This window comes from Mastomys coucha, unplaced genomic scaffold, assembly GCF_008632895.1.
Source record: "Mastomys coucha isolate ucsf_1 unplaced genomic scaffold, UCSF_Mcou_1 pScaffold18, whole genome shotgun sequence".
NCBI lineage: Eukaryota > Metazoa > Chordata > Mammalia > Rodentia > Muridae > Mastomys > Mastomys coucha.
In genome coordinates, this window is record NW_022196900.1 from 108,744,906 (window position 1) to 108,759,668 (window position 14,763).

General features: G+C 47.1%; 2 protein-coding genes across 10 annotated transcripts in view; one reads left to right on the forward strand and one right to left on the reverse strand.

Moving 5' to 3' along the window:
- The window catches only part of LOC116097039 (beta-catenin-interacting protein 1), a 138,517-nt gene that overhangs the window by 115,058 nt on the left and 8,696 nt on the right, over positions 1-14,763 (forward strand). For 6 of the 9 annotated variants that reach the window (XM_031379518.1, XM_031379511.1, XM_031379513.1 and 3 more), the window contains 8 exons: positions 278-307; positions 1,392-1,587; positions 3,393-3,601; positions 6,366-6,515; positions 6,627-6,812; positions 9,381-9,629; positions 9,937-10,058; positions 12,811-12,973. In XM_031379518.1, coding sequence (XP_031235378.1) covers positions 278-307; positions 1,392-1,587; positions 3,393-3,601; positions 6,366-6,515; positions 6,627-6,812; positions 9,381-9,629; positions 9,937-10,058; positions 12,811-12,973 — 1,305 coding nt within the window. The remainder of the gene's footprint in view (positions 1-277; positions 308-1,391; positions 1,588-3,392; positions 3,602-6,365; positions 6,516-6,626; positions 6,813-9,380; positions 9,630-9,936; positions 10,059-12,810; positions 12,974-14,763) is intronic. The other 3 variants (XM_031379512.1, XM_031379514.1, XM_031379516.1) reach the window with 1 other exon arrangement.
- Positions 7,306-14,763, reverse strand: part of Pik3cd (phosphatidylinositol-4,5-bisphosphate 3-kinase catalytic subunit delta) — a 68,083-nt gene continuing 60,625 nt past the window's right edge. Inside the window, exon 24 of the mRNA XM_031379509.1 lies at positions 7,306-7,633. Coding sequence (XP_031235369.1) covers positions 7,592-7,633 — 42 coding nt within the window. The 3' untranslated portion in view covers positions 7,306-7,591. The remainder of the gene's footprint in view (positions 7,634-14,763) is intronic.

Sequence of the window (14,763 nt, forward strand, 5' to 3'; positions counted from 1 at the left end):
TGGGTTGGGAAACCTTAACAGCATTGAGTACTTCAGTGTCTCATCCCTGAGCGAGTTCAGTTGCGAAGTTACATAGTTTATGGTAAGTAGGATTCAAAGTAGCAATTGGTGCAAGGGATTCTCTTGTAGCAGCAGTCCTAGCAGCTGTGGATTAGCCTGTGTTAAGTGACCTGTCCAGCTTTTCTAAGTAATGTGCTGCGGCTCTAACTGTTTCCTTGTAATTCCCTCGTCGCTCTTTCCTGAATTACTGACATAGGTTTGTCTTTTTTCCCTTTAGAGAGTTTTGAGGTGACAGTCACCAAAGAAGGTGATGAAGGGTTCTTTGTCTCCCTTTTATGAATATTAACCCACTAACTTGTTTATAAAACTGGGAATCAGCCATTAAAACAGAAGCACCTGCCATGCCGTCCCCCATTTATTCTCCTAGTTTGTTCTTTTTTTTTTTTTTTTTTTTAAAGTGTATCTATGGAAATTGTATGTAACCAGACCCTTGGTTAGAAATATCTAGAACTCAGACATCCATTTGAACTACATGTTCAGGACCACATGTTTTTGTTTACTCGGGCTTTCTTGCTTAGCCCTGTTTTCTTCTATCCATTGGACTTGTAGAAGAGCACAGTCTTATTTTTATATGAAATAAAAATTGTAGCTTCACGTATGCATCAAGACATTAAGCCTGTTCTCCCACGGGCAAACATGGATCCTCAGACCTTTCTAACTAGGACGGTTTCGCAGTAGTGGAGTTCCCAGGCTGGCGTCCCTCTTTGGTTGGGTAGTGTGAAGCCCAGAGCTGAGGAACCTGGTACCCCTCCTGTAACAGTCATGCCAGCCATTGAAATGGATGCCTGAAAGCTCGGTATTTCTACTTCTCTGATTTAGCAGTTTGTTTTGATTCCCTGATTTTAGCCAGGCTCATTGCACAGGAAGACTTTTTATCCTTTTTTTTTCCTTGACAGAATTTCTATAACTATGGTGCTGATCCCACACGTCTTCTCTCAGTGCTTAACTCTGTATTTTATCCTTTCCCAAACCCAAAGAGCTGCCGAGCGCGCGCTCGCTCGGGTCGCCAGGACAGCCTGGCCTTGGCTGTCACTCATGAGACTCCTTTTACCTCCGGCCATCCTAAGTGCTCCTGTGGAATGCCTGCCTTTGTTCTCTCTCTTGTATCCCTGCATGATGGATGCAAAGTAAACCAGTTGCTTGGAAAGCCAGAACCGCTTCTAATAAAGCCCCAGAACTCACCCGTGCTGAAGCACAGTGCCCCTGCTTTGTCCACGGACCTTCCAACCCCCCTGGCTGCTGAGTTGTTGTCTATTTTCTTTGGGGGTGGAGGGCAATGTGCAGACGGTTCAAGGGGCAGATGTATTAACCCGTTCCGGTTTACTCCCCAGGTGAGATTTGTGGCTTTAAAATTCACGGGCAGAATGTCCCCTTTGACGCTGTGGTAGTGGATAAGTCCACGGGTGAGGGAATGATCCGATCAAAAGAGAAACTGGACTGTGAGCTACAGAAAGACTACACATTCACCATCCAGGCCTACGACTGCGGCAAGGGACCTGATGGCACCGGTGTGAAAAAGTCTCACAAGTAAGTGGGCCGGACCAGGTGCAGATAGAGCCACCCAGGAGATGAGTGTGGGGGGTGGGGGGAGGGACAGTCAGGAGCTGGCCCCTGGCTTCTCTATGTTTTGAAAAGGAGCAGGAAGAGTTCCGCAGGGTGTCAGGCAGGTCGTAAAGGGGGGGCTCCAGCCTGCGTGTCCCCTTTTGTGTCCAGCTTCTGGAAAGAGCGTGCTGGAAACATGTTTTGAAAAGAGAGTCAGTGGTTTATCCCACCGAGTATTCTTGGTAAAGACACTAAAGCCACCCTGGGAACAGCGACTCATGCCTGATCTTGGAAGGCTGAGGTAGGAGAATCACAAAGTCAAGGGCAGCCTGGGTCAATGGAGCAAGACCCTATCTCTGGAGGAGGAGGATGAAGGGATGGGCAGACAGACAGACAGACAGGCACACACACACACACACACACACACACACACACACACACACACACACGGTCCAGTATTGAACTTTTTCCAATACTAAGAAATGGTTCTGTTATTCTTATTTCCTATAAAACTCTAAGTGCATAAGCTAGCTAACTTGTGGAGGCAGGCCCCCTCAGTCCTGTGTTGAGGTCACATGCCTCCTGCCAGCAGAGGGCGGAACTCCAACAGAGAGCGCTCTAGAAGAGACAGGTTTCATATTCTAGACTTTTCTCACCAGCCCTTCAACCATGCAGAGTTCCTGTTGCTGAGTGTGGGTCGGGACGCTTGCAGGCGAACAGCATGGTGTGTTGCGGTAGTGAGAGCAATGTCTACCGTCTGACACGGTGACGTTTTGTTCACTGAGACGGCGTTTGAGTGTGTGCTTAGCATGGCTGTGTGCATGTTACATGAGCTCTCTGCTACAGATCTGTCCTCTCAAAAGATTCTAGATGTCTGATAAGCGGGAAGCCCTTGACACCCGTAAGCGGCATCATTTGGAGGCCGGTTTGGTGGTACCCAGTTACGGACCTGGGCAGTGGCGGGGAGGGGTGCCCCGGCTATAGGTCCTCCTTGCTGTAATCAGTGCTAGATGACATCCCAGTAGTGACTTCCTCCTTCAGAGAAGGGCAGAATTTGTTTTTACATGTATAAACTTGTTTTAGAATGTGTGTTCACAAATGTACGGGGACTTTCTGTGAGTGGCTCTACTGGGGTGCATGCGTTTCTCAGGTGTTCTCAGCTTCATGTGTGGAGATGGTCAGTCTCTCCCTGCAGATGGAGCTCACCTCATGGTTTGGCTAATCCATCTAGTCAGCTGGTCCTGCAGTCCCACTTCAGGACACTACAGATGAGCGGCCATTCTACTCTCAACTTTCTGTGGGTGCTGGGCTCAGCACTCCAGCCTGAAGACTTTGGTGGGAAGTGCTGCACCCACGGAACCACTTCTTCATCTCAGAATTTATCTTACCTTACATACTGAAACTCTTCTCTATTTTCTCACCTTTCTTTCTTTGGCTGTATGTTTATAGGATTCTGTAATAAGGTATCTTAACGTCATGGTCAGAGAGAGTATGTACCTGTTTGATGAATTCATTTCCCCTCACGTCTTGAAAAACAATCCCATCTCTCTAGTTATACTGGTTTTCTGAGTCAGAAAAGCAGCCCAAGTCTGGGTTTTAACTTCCCGTGTCTCTGTGCCAAACTAAAAGGAGTGTAATTTGGTTTATATTCTGGCTTCATTGTAGGGAGCGCACAAAACAATATCAGGAAAAGGAAATGTAGAAACGGGCAGAATTGTTGCTTTTTTGGGTAAAAGGCAGGACAGAACCCCCCCCCACCCCCCACGACAGCTTTCCCCCTTCTTGTCCAGAGCGACGGTGCACATCCAGGTGAACGACGTGAATGAGTACGCCCCGGTGTTCAAGGAGAAGTCGTATAAGGCGGCCGTGGTCGAGGGCAAGCAGCAGGGCAGTATCCTCAGGGTGGAGGCTGTGGACGCAGACTGCTCCCCTCAGTTCAGCCAGATCTGCAGCTATGAGATTCTCACCCCGGATGTGCCCTTCACCGTGGACAAAGACGGTAAGAACGGAGGAGCCTCGTAACGCCTGGCCCTAAGTCAGCTGCTAACCCGGCTTCCCGGTGCTGGCAGAGCACGGGAGCTTGCAGGCTGCCTGGAGTCCATCTAGTGTGAGTCACTCGGGTTTGACTTAACTCCCTCGTCTGAAGCCGGGGCTCGCCGGGGCTCTCCGGGGTTCTCCGGGGCTCTCCTTCTCTGACCCATGTCAAGTAAAGGCTCATTTAGTGTGAGTCATCTCGGCTCCGTCCACTCGCAGCTCGGTGTGTTGTCCCTGTAGTTACACTGATTTGTTTTTCTACATTCAATTAGAACCTTTTACACACTCCTTACACACACTTTTGGTGATACTAAGTATCCAGTCCAGGGCTTCGAGCATGCTAGGCAAATGTTCTCCCACTGGGCTCCTTCTGCCTTATCCTACAGGTGAAGAGGGTTCATTCATTCTTTTAAAAATTATTATTTTATTTTTACATAAAATAATGTAATATATTAAATATATTAATTAAATAACATAAGCTTATATAAAATTACTTTATTTTAATATGTGTATTATATAAACAAATATATCTTAGTTAGTTAGTTAGTTAGTTAGTTAGTTAGTTAGTTTTTTAAGACAGGGTTTCTCTGTGTATTCCCAGCTATCCTAAACTCACTCTGTAGACTTGGCTGGCCGCAAACTCACAGAGATCCACTTGACTCTGCCTCCCTCCCAAGTAGCAGGACTAAAGGTATGCGTCACCACTGCCAGGCTAAAATATTATTTTTAATTACATGTCTCTCTGTAGATACGTGCATGGGAGTGCAGGTCCATTTGGAGCTCAGAGGTGTTGGATCCCCTGGAGCTGGAGTTATAGGCAGTTGAGAGCCATATGCTGTGGGTGCTGGGAATGGGTCCTCTGGAAGAGCAGTATGACTCTTAACTGAGCCAGTCTTCCTGTGTAGCCCAAGGTGGTCTCACATCTGTTATCTTTAGTCTGATAATTGCTAGGATTATAGCTCAAATGAGGATCTATATCCTCTCACCCCTGCCAGACCCGTGGCTCCTGAGTTATTGATGGGAGAAACACAAGAACTCAGCTCCTTTGTAGCTTGTGAAATAACATCTTAGCGATAATGCAGCGTCTCCGTCATAAGTTGGTACACACTACAGTGTCTGGTAGAACTGTACGTATGTGAGACTTTGTGGGGTCAGGAGAGATGGCTCCACAGACCCACTACAGAGGACCTGTGTTCAGTCTTCCGCATACATATCAGGCTGCTCACAGCTACCTATAGATCTAGATCAGGAGAATCCAAATGCTTTCTTCTGGCATCTAAGGGCACCAGACACATGTATGGTATACATATACATGCATGCAGGCACTCACACACATATATATGTAAAATAAAAACAAACCTAAAAAAAAAAAAAAAAAGACTTGTACTCATTTAAATTAAAGGCCCTGTCTGTCCGGGAACTCACTCTGCAGACCAAGCTGGCCTGGACCTCAAGATTGGCCTGCTCCTGCCCTCTCCGTCCCTCAGTGCTGGGATTAGTGGTGTGCATCACCACTGCCCAGCTCCTCACCACTGCCTGGCCTGGCTCCTCACCACTGCCTGCTCCTCACCTCTGCCCGGCTCCTCACCGCTGCCCGGCTCACCACTGCCCGGCTCACCACTGCCCGGCTCCTCACCTCTGCCTGGCTCCTCACTGCTGCCCGGCTCCTCACCACTGCCCGGCTCCTCACCACTGCCTGGCTCCTCACCTCTGCCCGGCTCCTCACTTCTGCCTGGCTCCTTGGTTGCTTTTTTGAGGGAAGATAGTTTCATGCAGCCCGGGCTAGTCTTGGTATATAGCTCAGTATGACCTTGAGTTTTTTAATCCTCCTGCCTCTGACTCTTAAGTGCCGGGATTCCAGGTGTGTGCCACCACCAGTGGTTTATGGAGTCTGGCGAGGGGCCAGGGCGATGGTTCAGAGCTACTTCTTCCATCCTGTGTCGCCAGCCCTCAACTTTTTTTTAACAAAATAAATCTTTTAGAAGAAATATTTAGCCGGGTGGTGGTGGCACACGCCTTTAATCCCAGCACTTCGGAGGCAGAGGCAGGTGGATTTCTGAGTTCGAGACCAGCCTGGTCTACAGAGTGAGTTCCAGGACAGCCAGGGCCATACAGAGAAATCCTGTCTCGAAAAAAAACCAAAAAAAAGAAAAAGAAGAAGAAGAAATATTTAATGAAGTTTGGTCTCATTGTTAGTATTGGTATTTAAACTATTTGTCATTTTGTCTTATTACATGTAAAGTATTAAATGTTGATATAAAATCTGGGCAGGCAAGGTAGGTCAAGTAAAAGCACTTGACACGCAAGCCTGATGACCACAGTGTAAGGAGAGAACTAACTCCTGAAAGGTGTCCTTTGACCTCCACCCACGTGAGGAGGCCTGTGTACAACTACCCACACACCAAATGGAAGTGCTTTTTAAAAGTTGGGTGAGTGGTACGTCCTTGATCCCGCCATGTGGGAGGCCAAGGTCTAGCCTGGCCTACATAATGTAACGAGTTCCAGGACAGCCAGAGCTATACAGTTAAGACCAGTGTAGAAAGAATACAAGAATAAGAGGAGGCCGGGCTGTGTGGGTTCAAACAGTCCTTGCACACTCAAGCGTGGATTCGCTGTGTTCTCTGGCTTTGACAGGACAGCAGCGTGCTCTGATCATTTCAGGCTCGGTCTCTCCCTCCCACACAACACAAGTAAAGATGGCTCTCACTGTTGCTTCCCTTTTCTGCCAGGTTATATTAAAAACACAGAGAAGCTAAACTACGGCAAAGAGCACCAGTATAAGCTCACCGTCACAGCCTATGACTGTGGGAAGAAAAGAGCCACGGAGGACGTCCTCGTGAAGATCAGCGTCAAGCCCACCTGCAGCCCCGGGTGGCAAGGTGAGCTGCCGTCCCTTAGCTCCTGTGTCTGTCCTGAAATGAACGCACCATGGAAAAACGTGGTGGTGAGCCTCCTTTCTCTCTCTCACACCCATCCATGGGCCAACGCAGGCTGGAGCAGCAGAATCGAGTATGAGCCCGGCACAGGGCCTTTGGCTGTCTTCCCGAGCATCCACCTGGAGACGTGTGATGAGCCTGTCGCCTCTGTGCAGGCCACGGTGGAGCTGGAGACCAGCCACATAGGGAAAGGCTGCGATCGAGATACCTACTCTGAGAAGTCCCTTCACCGGCTCTGTGGTAAGGAGGTCTACTATCTGGAGCCCGCAGTCTTCAGGGAAGCAGGTCCCCTAGGACCCCAGCCAGTAAAATGCTGGGTAGAACAGACACGCTATGCTGAGGTGGCTTGTGCTGCCTTGCTGTCTGGTTATCATTCAGGACGGGCATGGGGAGTACACAGACCCTGCAGAATCAATTCAGAATTAAGTGTGTGTCTGCACTGAAGATCCAGTGATTCAAATAATGTATATTAAGAGTCATCCAAGTATGGATGGTGTAAGAACAAGGAAACCAGGTTTGGGAATTTGTGCTCTGTGATCCAGCTACTCTAAAGGTTGAGGCAGGGGACCATTTGGGCCATAAGTTCTAGTTCCGCCTAGGCCACATAGGGCATACTGTTGGAAAGGCATATGCTTTACTTAATGCGTGACGCTCTGAGTTCAATCCCAGCTCAAGAAGAAAGGACAAAATGTTTAACCTAACAGCATGTACTGATGGTTGTAAATCTCTCTACTCTTTTTTAAAAATTAGATTTATTGATTTTATGTGTGCATGATGCATACATGCCGTGGTGTTCATGCAGAAGTCACAGGATGTCTCCTGGTACTGGGTTTTCTCCTTCCAACACAGGGTTCTGGGGACCGGACCCCAGTTGTCAGGCTACCTGTGCTGAGCCGTCTCATTGCCTTCTCTCCTCCGTTCTTTGGCTTTAGTCGTAGTTCCAATTCTAGAAGTTTATCTGAAGGTCAGACTCATCAGACAGATGATCAGTCCTTGTCCCAGAGAGAGGGCTAAGTAAATTACATTGTATCTGTGCCGGGAAATGCTGTGGAGCCACTGTGCTGTAGAAGAAAGAGGAGAATATAAGTATGTGTTGCAGATATAGCAGGATTCCAGTCAAATTAAAAAATACGTCGTGGGCTGGTTTGCCAAGGACCAGCCTCAACTTGGAGAGGGCTCCTGAGGAAGGGAGAGTATGGGAGCAGAGAAAGCAAGAACTCTTAAGCTGACAGCTTATGTTCTGCTTCAGACAGCTTTCCAGTTAGATCTCTGCTTAAGACAGTAAGTACTCTTAGATATAGCTTTCTTTACTAGACAGCTCTCTGGTGCTAGAAAAAAAATGCTAAAAGCTCTTTGGATGGTTCATGGGTTTTCCAACCAAAGTCAGAAAAGTTGCTAGAAAAAAATTCCTGGATTTTCCAGCTAAGGCAGAAATCCTAAAAGTAATTTTTAGGTTTTCTGACCAAAAAAAATCAGAAAGCCAGAAAAAAAAGTCTAAAAACAGTTGTGTTAGCTCTCAAAGCAGTTCTTTTTCTGGGTTTGCTTACTTTCTTGCTGGCCAAAGCCCAGACTTTTATTTACTTATCAATATAGTCATTTACTCTAGGTTTACTCCTGATTATCCTACGAATCAGCATACCATGACCCCAGCCTCTTGATTCTTAGAAAGAGACAGCAAGCAAATGAACTCAGAGATGTGCCTACCACTGCAAGCACAGACAATAAGCTAGCTAGATGGTATCTCTTCTGAGACTGCCATTCCTACCATGCCTGGGCCTAACCTCCCTCTTTCCCAAGCTGACCTTGAACTCATGAATCTGTCTTTCTGTCTTTCTGACAAGCTGGCTCATAGTTCGACTGTCTCTGTTCTTTTAGGTCTGTGAAGCTCCTCATATTGCATGCTTATATTTTGCACAGTTGAGAAATTATATATATATATATATATATATATATATATATATATATATATATTGAATTCATGTTTTCAGGGTTCCTTCCCACAGCCTTTTAAAGGCTGTCCATATATGTGCACACCCACACACATGTATGCCCTCATACATGCAAACATGCACACACCACTATTTTATAGATTCATAAAAAGGGACTAGAATTGTTTATACCCAAAAGTATATATTTGGGCCAGAGCATCTAAAGTAATTTTGTTGTTGTTTGTTTTGAGTCAGGGTCTCGCTGCGTAGCTTTGGCTAGCCTGAATCTCACTCTGTAAACCAAGCAATCTGAATGCACAGAGATGTCTGCCTTTGTCTCTGCCTCCAAAGGCCTGTGCATCATGTCTGGCTATGTTTTATCTTCTTCATTCTTCTCCTTAAAACAAAAATCCACAGTTTGTGTTTGTGTGAGAATGTCCATGTGTGAGAGTGTGCCTGTGTGACTGTGTGCATTAGAGTGTGTGTGTGTGTGTGTGTGTGTGTGTGTGTGTGTGTGTATGAGAGAAGGAAAGTGAGAATGAGAGAGAGAAAGAAAGAGTGAGAATGAGAGAGAGAATGAGAGAGCGAATGTGTGTGTTGGTGTTGATATTTTGTCACTCTGTAGCCAAAACTCACTTGTATCCCAGGCAGACTCTGAACTTGGCAGCCCTGCCTCTGCCTCTCAAGTACTGAGATTACTGGTCTGTGTACTATTGCATTTTCATTAAAACAAGAAAAATCCCTTATTTTTCAGGAAAAGCAAAATCAGATCAGCAAGGATTCTAACCCTGAGCTGAGGGCCACCCCTTAGTGAGGGCCTGAACCATTCCCAAGCTTCCTGTTCTCCGTGGAACTCACAATCCTGTCCCTGTGGTTTCAGGGGCTGCTGTCGGCACCTCAGAGCTGCTCCCATCCCCCAGTAGCTCCTTCAACTGGACTGTGGGCCTCCCCACTGACAACGGCCATGACAGCGACCAGGTCTTTGAGTTCAATGGCACGCAGGCGGTGAGGATTCCAGATGGTGTTGTGACCCTTAACCCTAAAGAGCCTTTTACAATTTCTGTGTGGATGCGGCATGGGCCTTTTGGCCGGAAGAAGGAGACCATTCTCTGCAGTTCAGATAAAACAGGTTTGTTGTGTCCTCGGACTGGCTGGTGATCTTCAAAGTCGCCTCACAGGGACTGGGTCCTCTGGCCACTCTCTGTTTTATGCTGGAGACACTTTGTCCTCAAGAGAGACAGAACTAGCCTGGGGGATTTATCAGTTTTACTCAGTAGATTACTCAGTAAAGCTCCTGTGTTTCTAACCCTGTCTTGGCCCAACTGGAGGGTTCATTTGTGCAGATTGAATCTTTAAATCCATTAAGGCAACAGCCCTTACTGCTCCCTTGGGCCTGAAGTTGGCAATTTACCCACAGACACCGTCTGTCTCTGCAGATATGAACCGACACCATTATTCGCTCTATGTCCATGGGTGTAGACTCATTTTCCTCCTCCGTCAGGACCCGTCTGAGGAGAAGAAATACAGGCCTGCGGAGTTCCACTGGAAGCTGAACCAAGTGAGTAATAGAACCTGGCCAGGTCTCGTCTCTCAGGATGTGATGGCCTGAGGGACATTGTGGTCTGTGCATCTGTTGGCCACAGGATAGCATATCAGACTCTTTAAACTCCTGCGCACCGCTGACCTTTCCCCAGGTGTTCATTTTATACATAAAATACTAACATAAATATTATGTTCTTTGGGGGCCAGAGAGATGGCTCCCCAGGTAAAGGGACTTGCCACCAGGCCTGAACCTAAGCTTGGTTCCCAGAGCTCATCCCATGATAGAAAGAAAGACCTACATCTTACAAGTTGTCCTCTGACGTGTACGCATGTTGTGGCACATGTATGTGCACACGTACACATTTTCAAAATTAAAGAAGAATATGTGTTTTAAAGTGAAAGATGGTTGACTAGAATAAGGGGCAATGGCTTTGAAACCCTCCTGGTCACCTTAGTCATTGTTGTCTAAGGGAGTGCTAGACTGACTCAGTTTTTCAGAGGTACCACGGATGCCCTAAATGTTCAAGTGGCTGCCGTCTTGGTATCTTTCACACGCCACACATACTGCTAGCTTGAGGTCTTGTTTGTCTGGCGAGACCACAGAGCACCCCCCTGGGTGATGTCTTTTGGGGTCTGATTTCCCATCATCTCTGTGCTAAGCGCTTGGGAGGAGGAAGGCTGTTGAACAAATGAAGTCAGCTCATGCTGTAAACGGAGACCCAGACAGCTTGTGGAGGAGAGAAAGGCTGGCTTAGCGGAGACTCGTGGTTCGTAGAGTTTGTGGGCAAAGGAAGGCTGACTGACAGGTTGGTTAGGTGGGCCTGGGGTTGCTAAAATGTAACATTCTGTGAAATAGTTGCAGGGTCCATAAACACCAAGGAATCCAGAAGAGGGGAACAGAGCCCGTGATATGGCTGGTCTTTCTGCTGTGGTTTTTATTTGTGTAAACAATTCTTTCTCAAAAGCTTTTACTATATTTTTCCAAGAAGCTAAAGGAAACTGTGCTGTGGAAAAAAAATGTTGTGCAACAGAAATGGGTACTGCAGGCTGTGCCTTCCTACTGAGGTGACTCCAGAAGTGGGTGCTGCAGGCTGTGCCTACTGAGTGACTCCAGAAGTGGGTGCTGTAGGCTGTGCCTACTGAGTGACTCCAGAAGTGGGTGTTGCAGGCTGTGCCTACTGAGGGACTCATGTAGGGTCCCGTGCTTACACATTTGTTCAGACTTCAGATATGTAAGGAAGACGGGTGAATGTAAAGCCCGCTCCTGTGTGCCGTCACTCGGCCTCTGTGGTAAGCAGCCCTTGCCAACTTTGTTTCATGATTATACCTATTCTCTGTTAATTTATATTACCCATCCCCAAATTACTCAGTAATTCCCAAGAAATTCAGGACAGAATGTTTCATTTAATGTGGACATTGTGCCTCTAGGTTGTAACATAGCCCGCACATCTTAAATTAAGGAGGCTGTCGGGGGTGGGGGGGACATGGCTTAGTGACTACACTTACTCAGCACACCTGGGACCTGGGGTCCAATAACTAGTGCCCTCATTCCCACCCCAAAAAAGAGAAACAGAAGGAAAAGATAACAGTAATTATTTTTTTGTTGTTTTGTTGTTTTTGTGGTTTTGTCTTTGTTTTTTGAGACAGGGTTTCTCTGTATAGCACTGGCTATCCTGGAACTCACTCTGTAGACCAGGCTGGCCTCAAATTCAGAAATCTGCCTGCCTCTGCCTCCCAAGTGCTGGGATTAAAGGTGTGTGCCACCACCGCCTGGCCCAGCTAGTAATTCTTAAGATAATCAAATATTCAGTAAGTGCTTGAATTTCAATCTGTTTTAAATGTGTTTTTTACTTGAGCCAGGGAGTCTCTACAGTTTGTTTGAGTCAGAATACCATAAGGAGTCAGACATTATTTTAGGTTGATCTATTCATAATGTCTGTTCACCACTCTAAATGAATTCAGTTTAATTTGGCATGCAGTCCGAGTTACATGTTCTTATTTGTTTATTTGGTCTTTTTTTTTTTTTTGAGGTGGGGTCTCTGTAGCCCTGGCTGTGTAGACCAGGCTGGCCTTAACCTCGCAGGGACGCTCCCCTTCCCTTCCCTCCTCCTCTCTCTCTTTTTCTGACAGGGCTCCGTGTGGTTCAGGTTGGCCTCCTCTCTCACTTTTCTGACAGGGATTCATGGTTGGCCTCAAACTCTCTGTGAAGCCAAGGCTGCTGATGCTCCACTTTCCACCTGATGAGCAATCACAGCCAGGCACCATGGTGTGGTCATTTGTGGGTCTGGGAATTTGACCCCAGGGCCTTCTGCGTGGGTTCTCTACCAGCTGGGCTCAGCCTGCGTGCTCCTGTTCGGATGAGGAGTTCAACAGAGACCATGTACATGCTCTGTCATACACCTTGACTGCCGATACTATTTTGGTCCAAAAATAAATGACTAGTATTTGGGAGGTAGACGCGGATGGAACACTGACTCCCAGTCAGGCTACTTCAGGTGTAGGTGTGAAATGTCTAACCTGCTATTAGAGAAACTTCTGGAGAATTGCACAGCCCCTGGCTATGAGTCCCTGGCCTGTGCTGGTTTGCAGTGCTCGAGAGATGAGGAGCTCACCCTTCTTTCCAGTGGGGTGTGTTTGTGAAATCCTTCCCTTCTTAGGAAGTCATTCCCATGCCTGACTCGTCTCCTGGGTCCTGCCCTGCTGCAGCTGGGGTTGTGTCCTTGGCTGAGCAGCAGCTTGACATGTCACCTTTCCGTTGCCTTGGCTAGGTCTGTGATGAGGATTGGCACCACTTTGTCCTCAATGTGGAAGTCCCAAGTGTGACTCTCTACGTGGATGGTGTCTCTCATGAGCCCTTCTCCGTGACAGAGGACTACCCTCTTCATCCAACCAAAATAGAAACTCAGCTTGTGGTCGGCGCTTGCTGGCAAGGTAACGGTCTCGGAAGTTAAATAGCCACCCCTCACTGTGTCATTTCTGTGTCAGAGCCTTCGCTCTTCTTCTCTACCCACGCCTCCTTTATCTGTGCGTAGCTTTTTAGGGGACACTAGTCATGTCATCGATGGTTGTTTACTAAAGGTGTGTATGGACCACAGCCCCATCATCTTTCCTGAGCCTGAGAACACACACACAGGGAAAGTATGGTTCAGAACTGGGCATATAAACCAACCTGTTTATTAATTATTGGTGTCCTCAAAGCCAGAGGTGAGAGTGAACCATAGATACAGAAATTAAAAGGGTGTAGAAGTCTCTGCCGGCAGGCCTTTCTGTGGTATTTAGCCTGCTGGCAAGCTGTCAAGAGCTTGCTAGAAACCTGCAAGTGAGGGGATGTTTGGAGAGGATTCCAGAAAGCTCGGCTGGAGGAATGATCCTCAAGGCCAGAACAAAACCATGACTCATGTGTTTGCCAGGTGGCAGGCTGTCTGCCATTTTCTTCTTACGTGTTATCTCAGGTAAGCTTCCTATTCCTCTCGGATAGTAGAAGAAAACTGAGCACAGAGCTGGGATTGGACCCTAAATGCTGTGACTCACCAGACAAGGCTCAGATCATTCCCTGCGAAGGGAAGTTTGGTGCAACCTGTGAACCCCTCAAACAATCCGTTGGTTGGTTATTTGTGGGGTCTTAGGTAGCCAATTGAATTGACATAGTGGCCAGCATACAGAAGGGTGGACTCTGTGAACTTGTGCAGTGATACCATGGTGCCCCATTAAAAGGTGAAAGAAAGGTTTAATGACAGTGCCAGAAAACAGCGTCATTTGAAACTGGTGAGAGACTCAGGAGAGTTTGCTGATCCCTGCTGTGCAATGATGCAAAGACACCCATGATTCTCCTGGTGACAGGGTCACAAGTGACCAGCCACACCGCTGTGGTTTATAGTGTGTAGTTATAGCCAAAGGAAATAAGTTATTAGAAATAAACATGGGGCTGGAGAGGTAGCTCAGCGGTTAAGAGCACTGTCTGCTCTTCTGGAGGTCCTGAGTTCAAATCCCAGCAACCACATGGTGGCTCACAACCACTCGTAATGAGATCTGACCACTTAATGGGCACTTAAGAGGGCACTCGTAATGCCCTCTTCTGGTATATCTGGAGACAGCTACAGTGTACTTAACAGATCACAAATAAGTAAATAAATCTTTTTTTTAAAAAAAGAAAGAAACATTAACTGTTCTTGTCCAAGTTCATAGAGCCATGCATCGGCCTCAGAGGGTTGCGTGCCACCGTGACCCTGTGCCCGAACTGCCTCCTACCCGATGCCAGGCACCACCACTATGTGCACTGGGTGAAGAGACTTTAGAAACAGTTTTTCTCCCCATAGGAAGATGGCGCCGTGACTTTAGTTAGAGAGGTATGAATGAATCTGATTCTGAAGACATCTGTTTATTTTAGGGGAATTTGAATTTCACAGTTTTCCTCTAAATTCTTTTTTCTTTTAAGCATTTTTTTTTTAGACTTATTTTGTGTATGAGTACACTGTAGCTGTCTTCAGACACACCAGAAGAGGGCATCAGATCTCATTACGGGTGGTTGTGAGCCGCCACGTGGTTGCTGGGATTTGAACTCAGGACCTTTGGAAGAGCAGTCAGTGTTCCTAACCGCTGAGCCATCTCGCCAGCCCCTCTAAATTCTTTTGATTACAAAGGAGTAAGATAGCACACTGAGTGAACCTCTTTAGTCGGTCCCCGGGTTCACCGTTGGTTTGTACAACTCCCTGTGAGGAAAT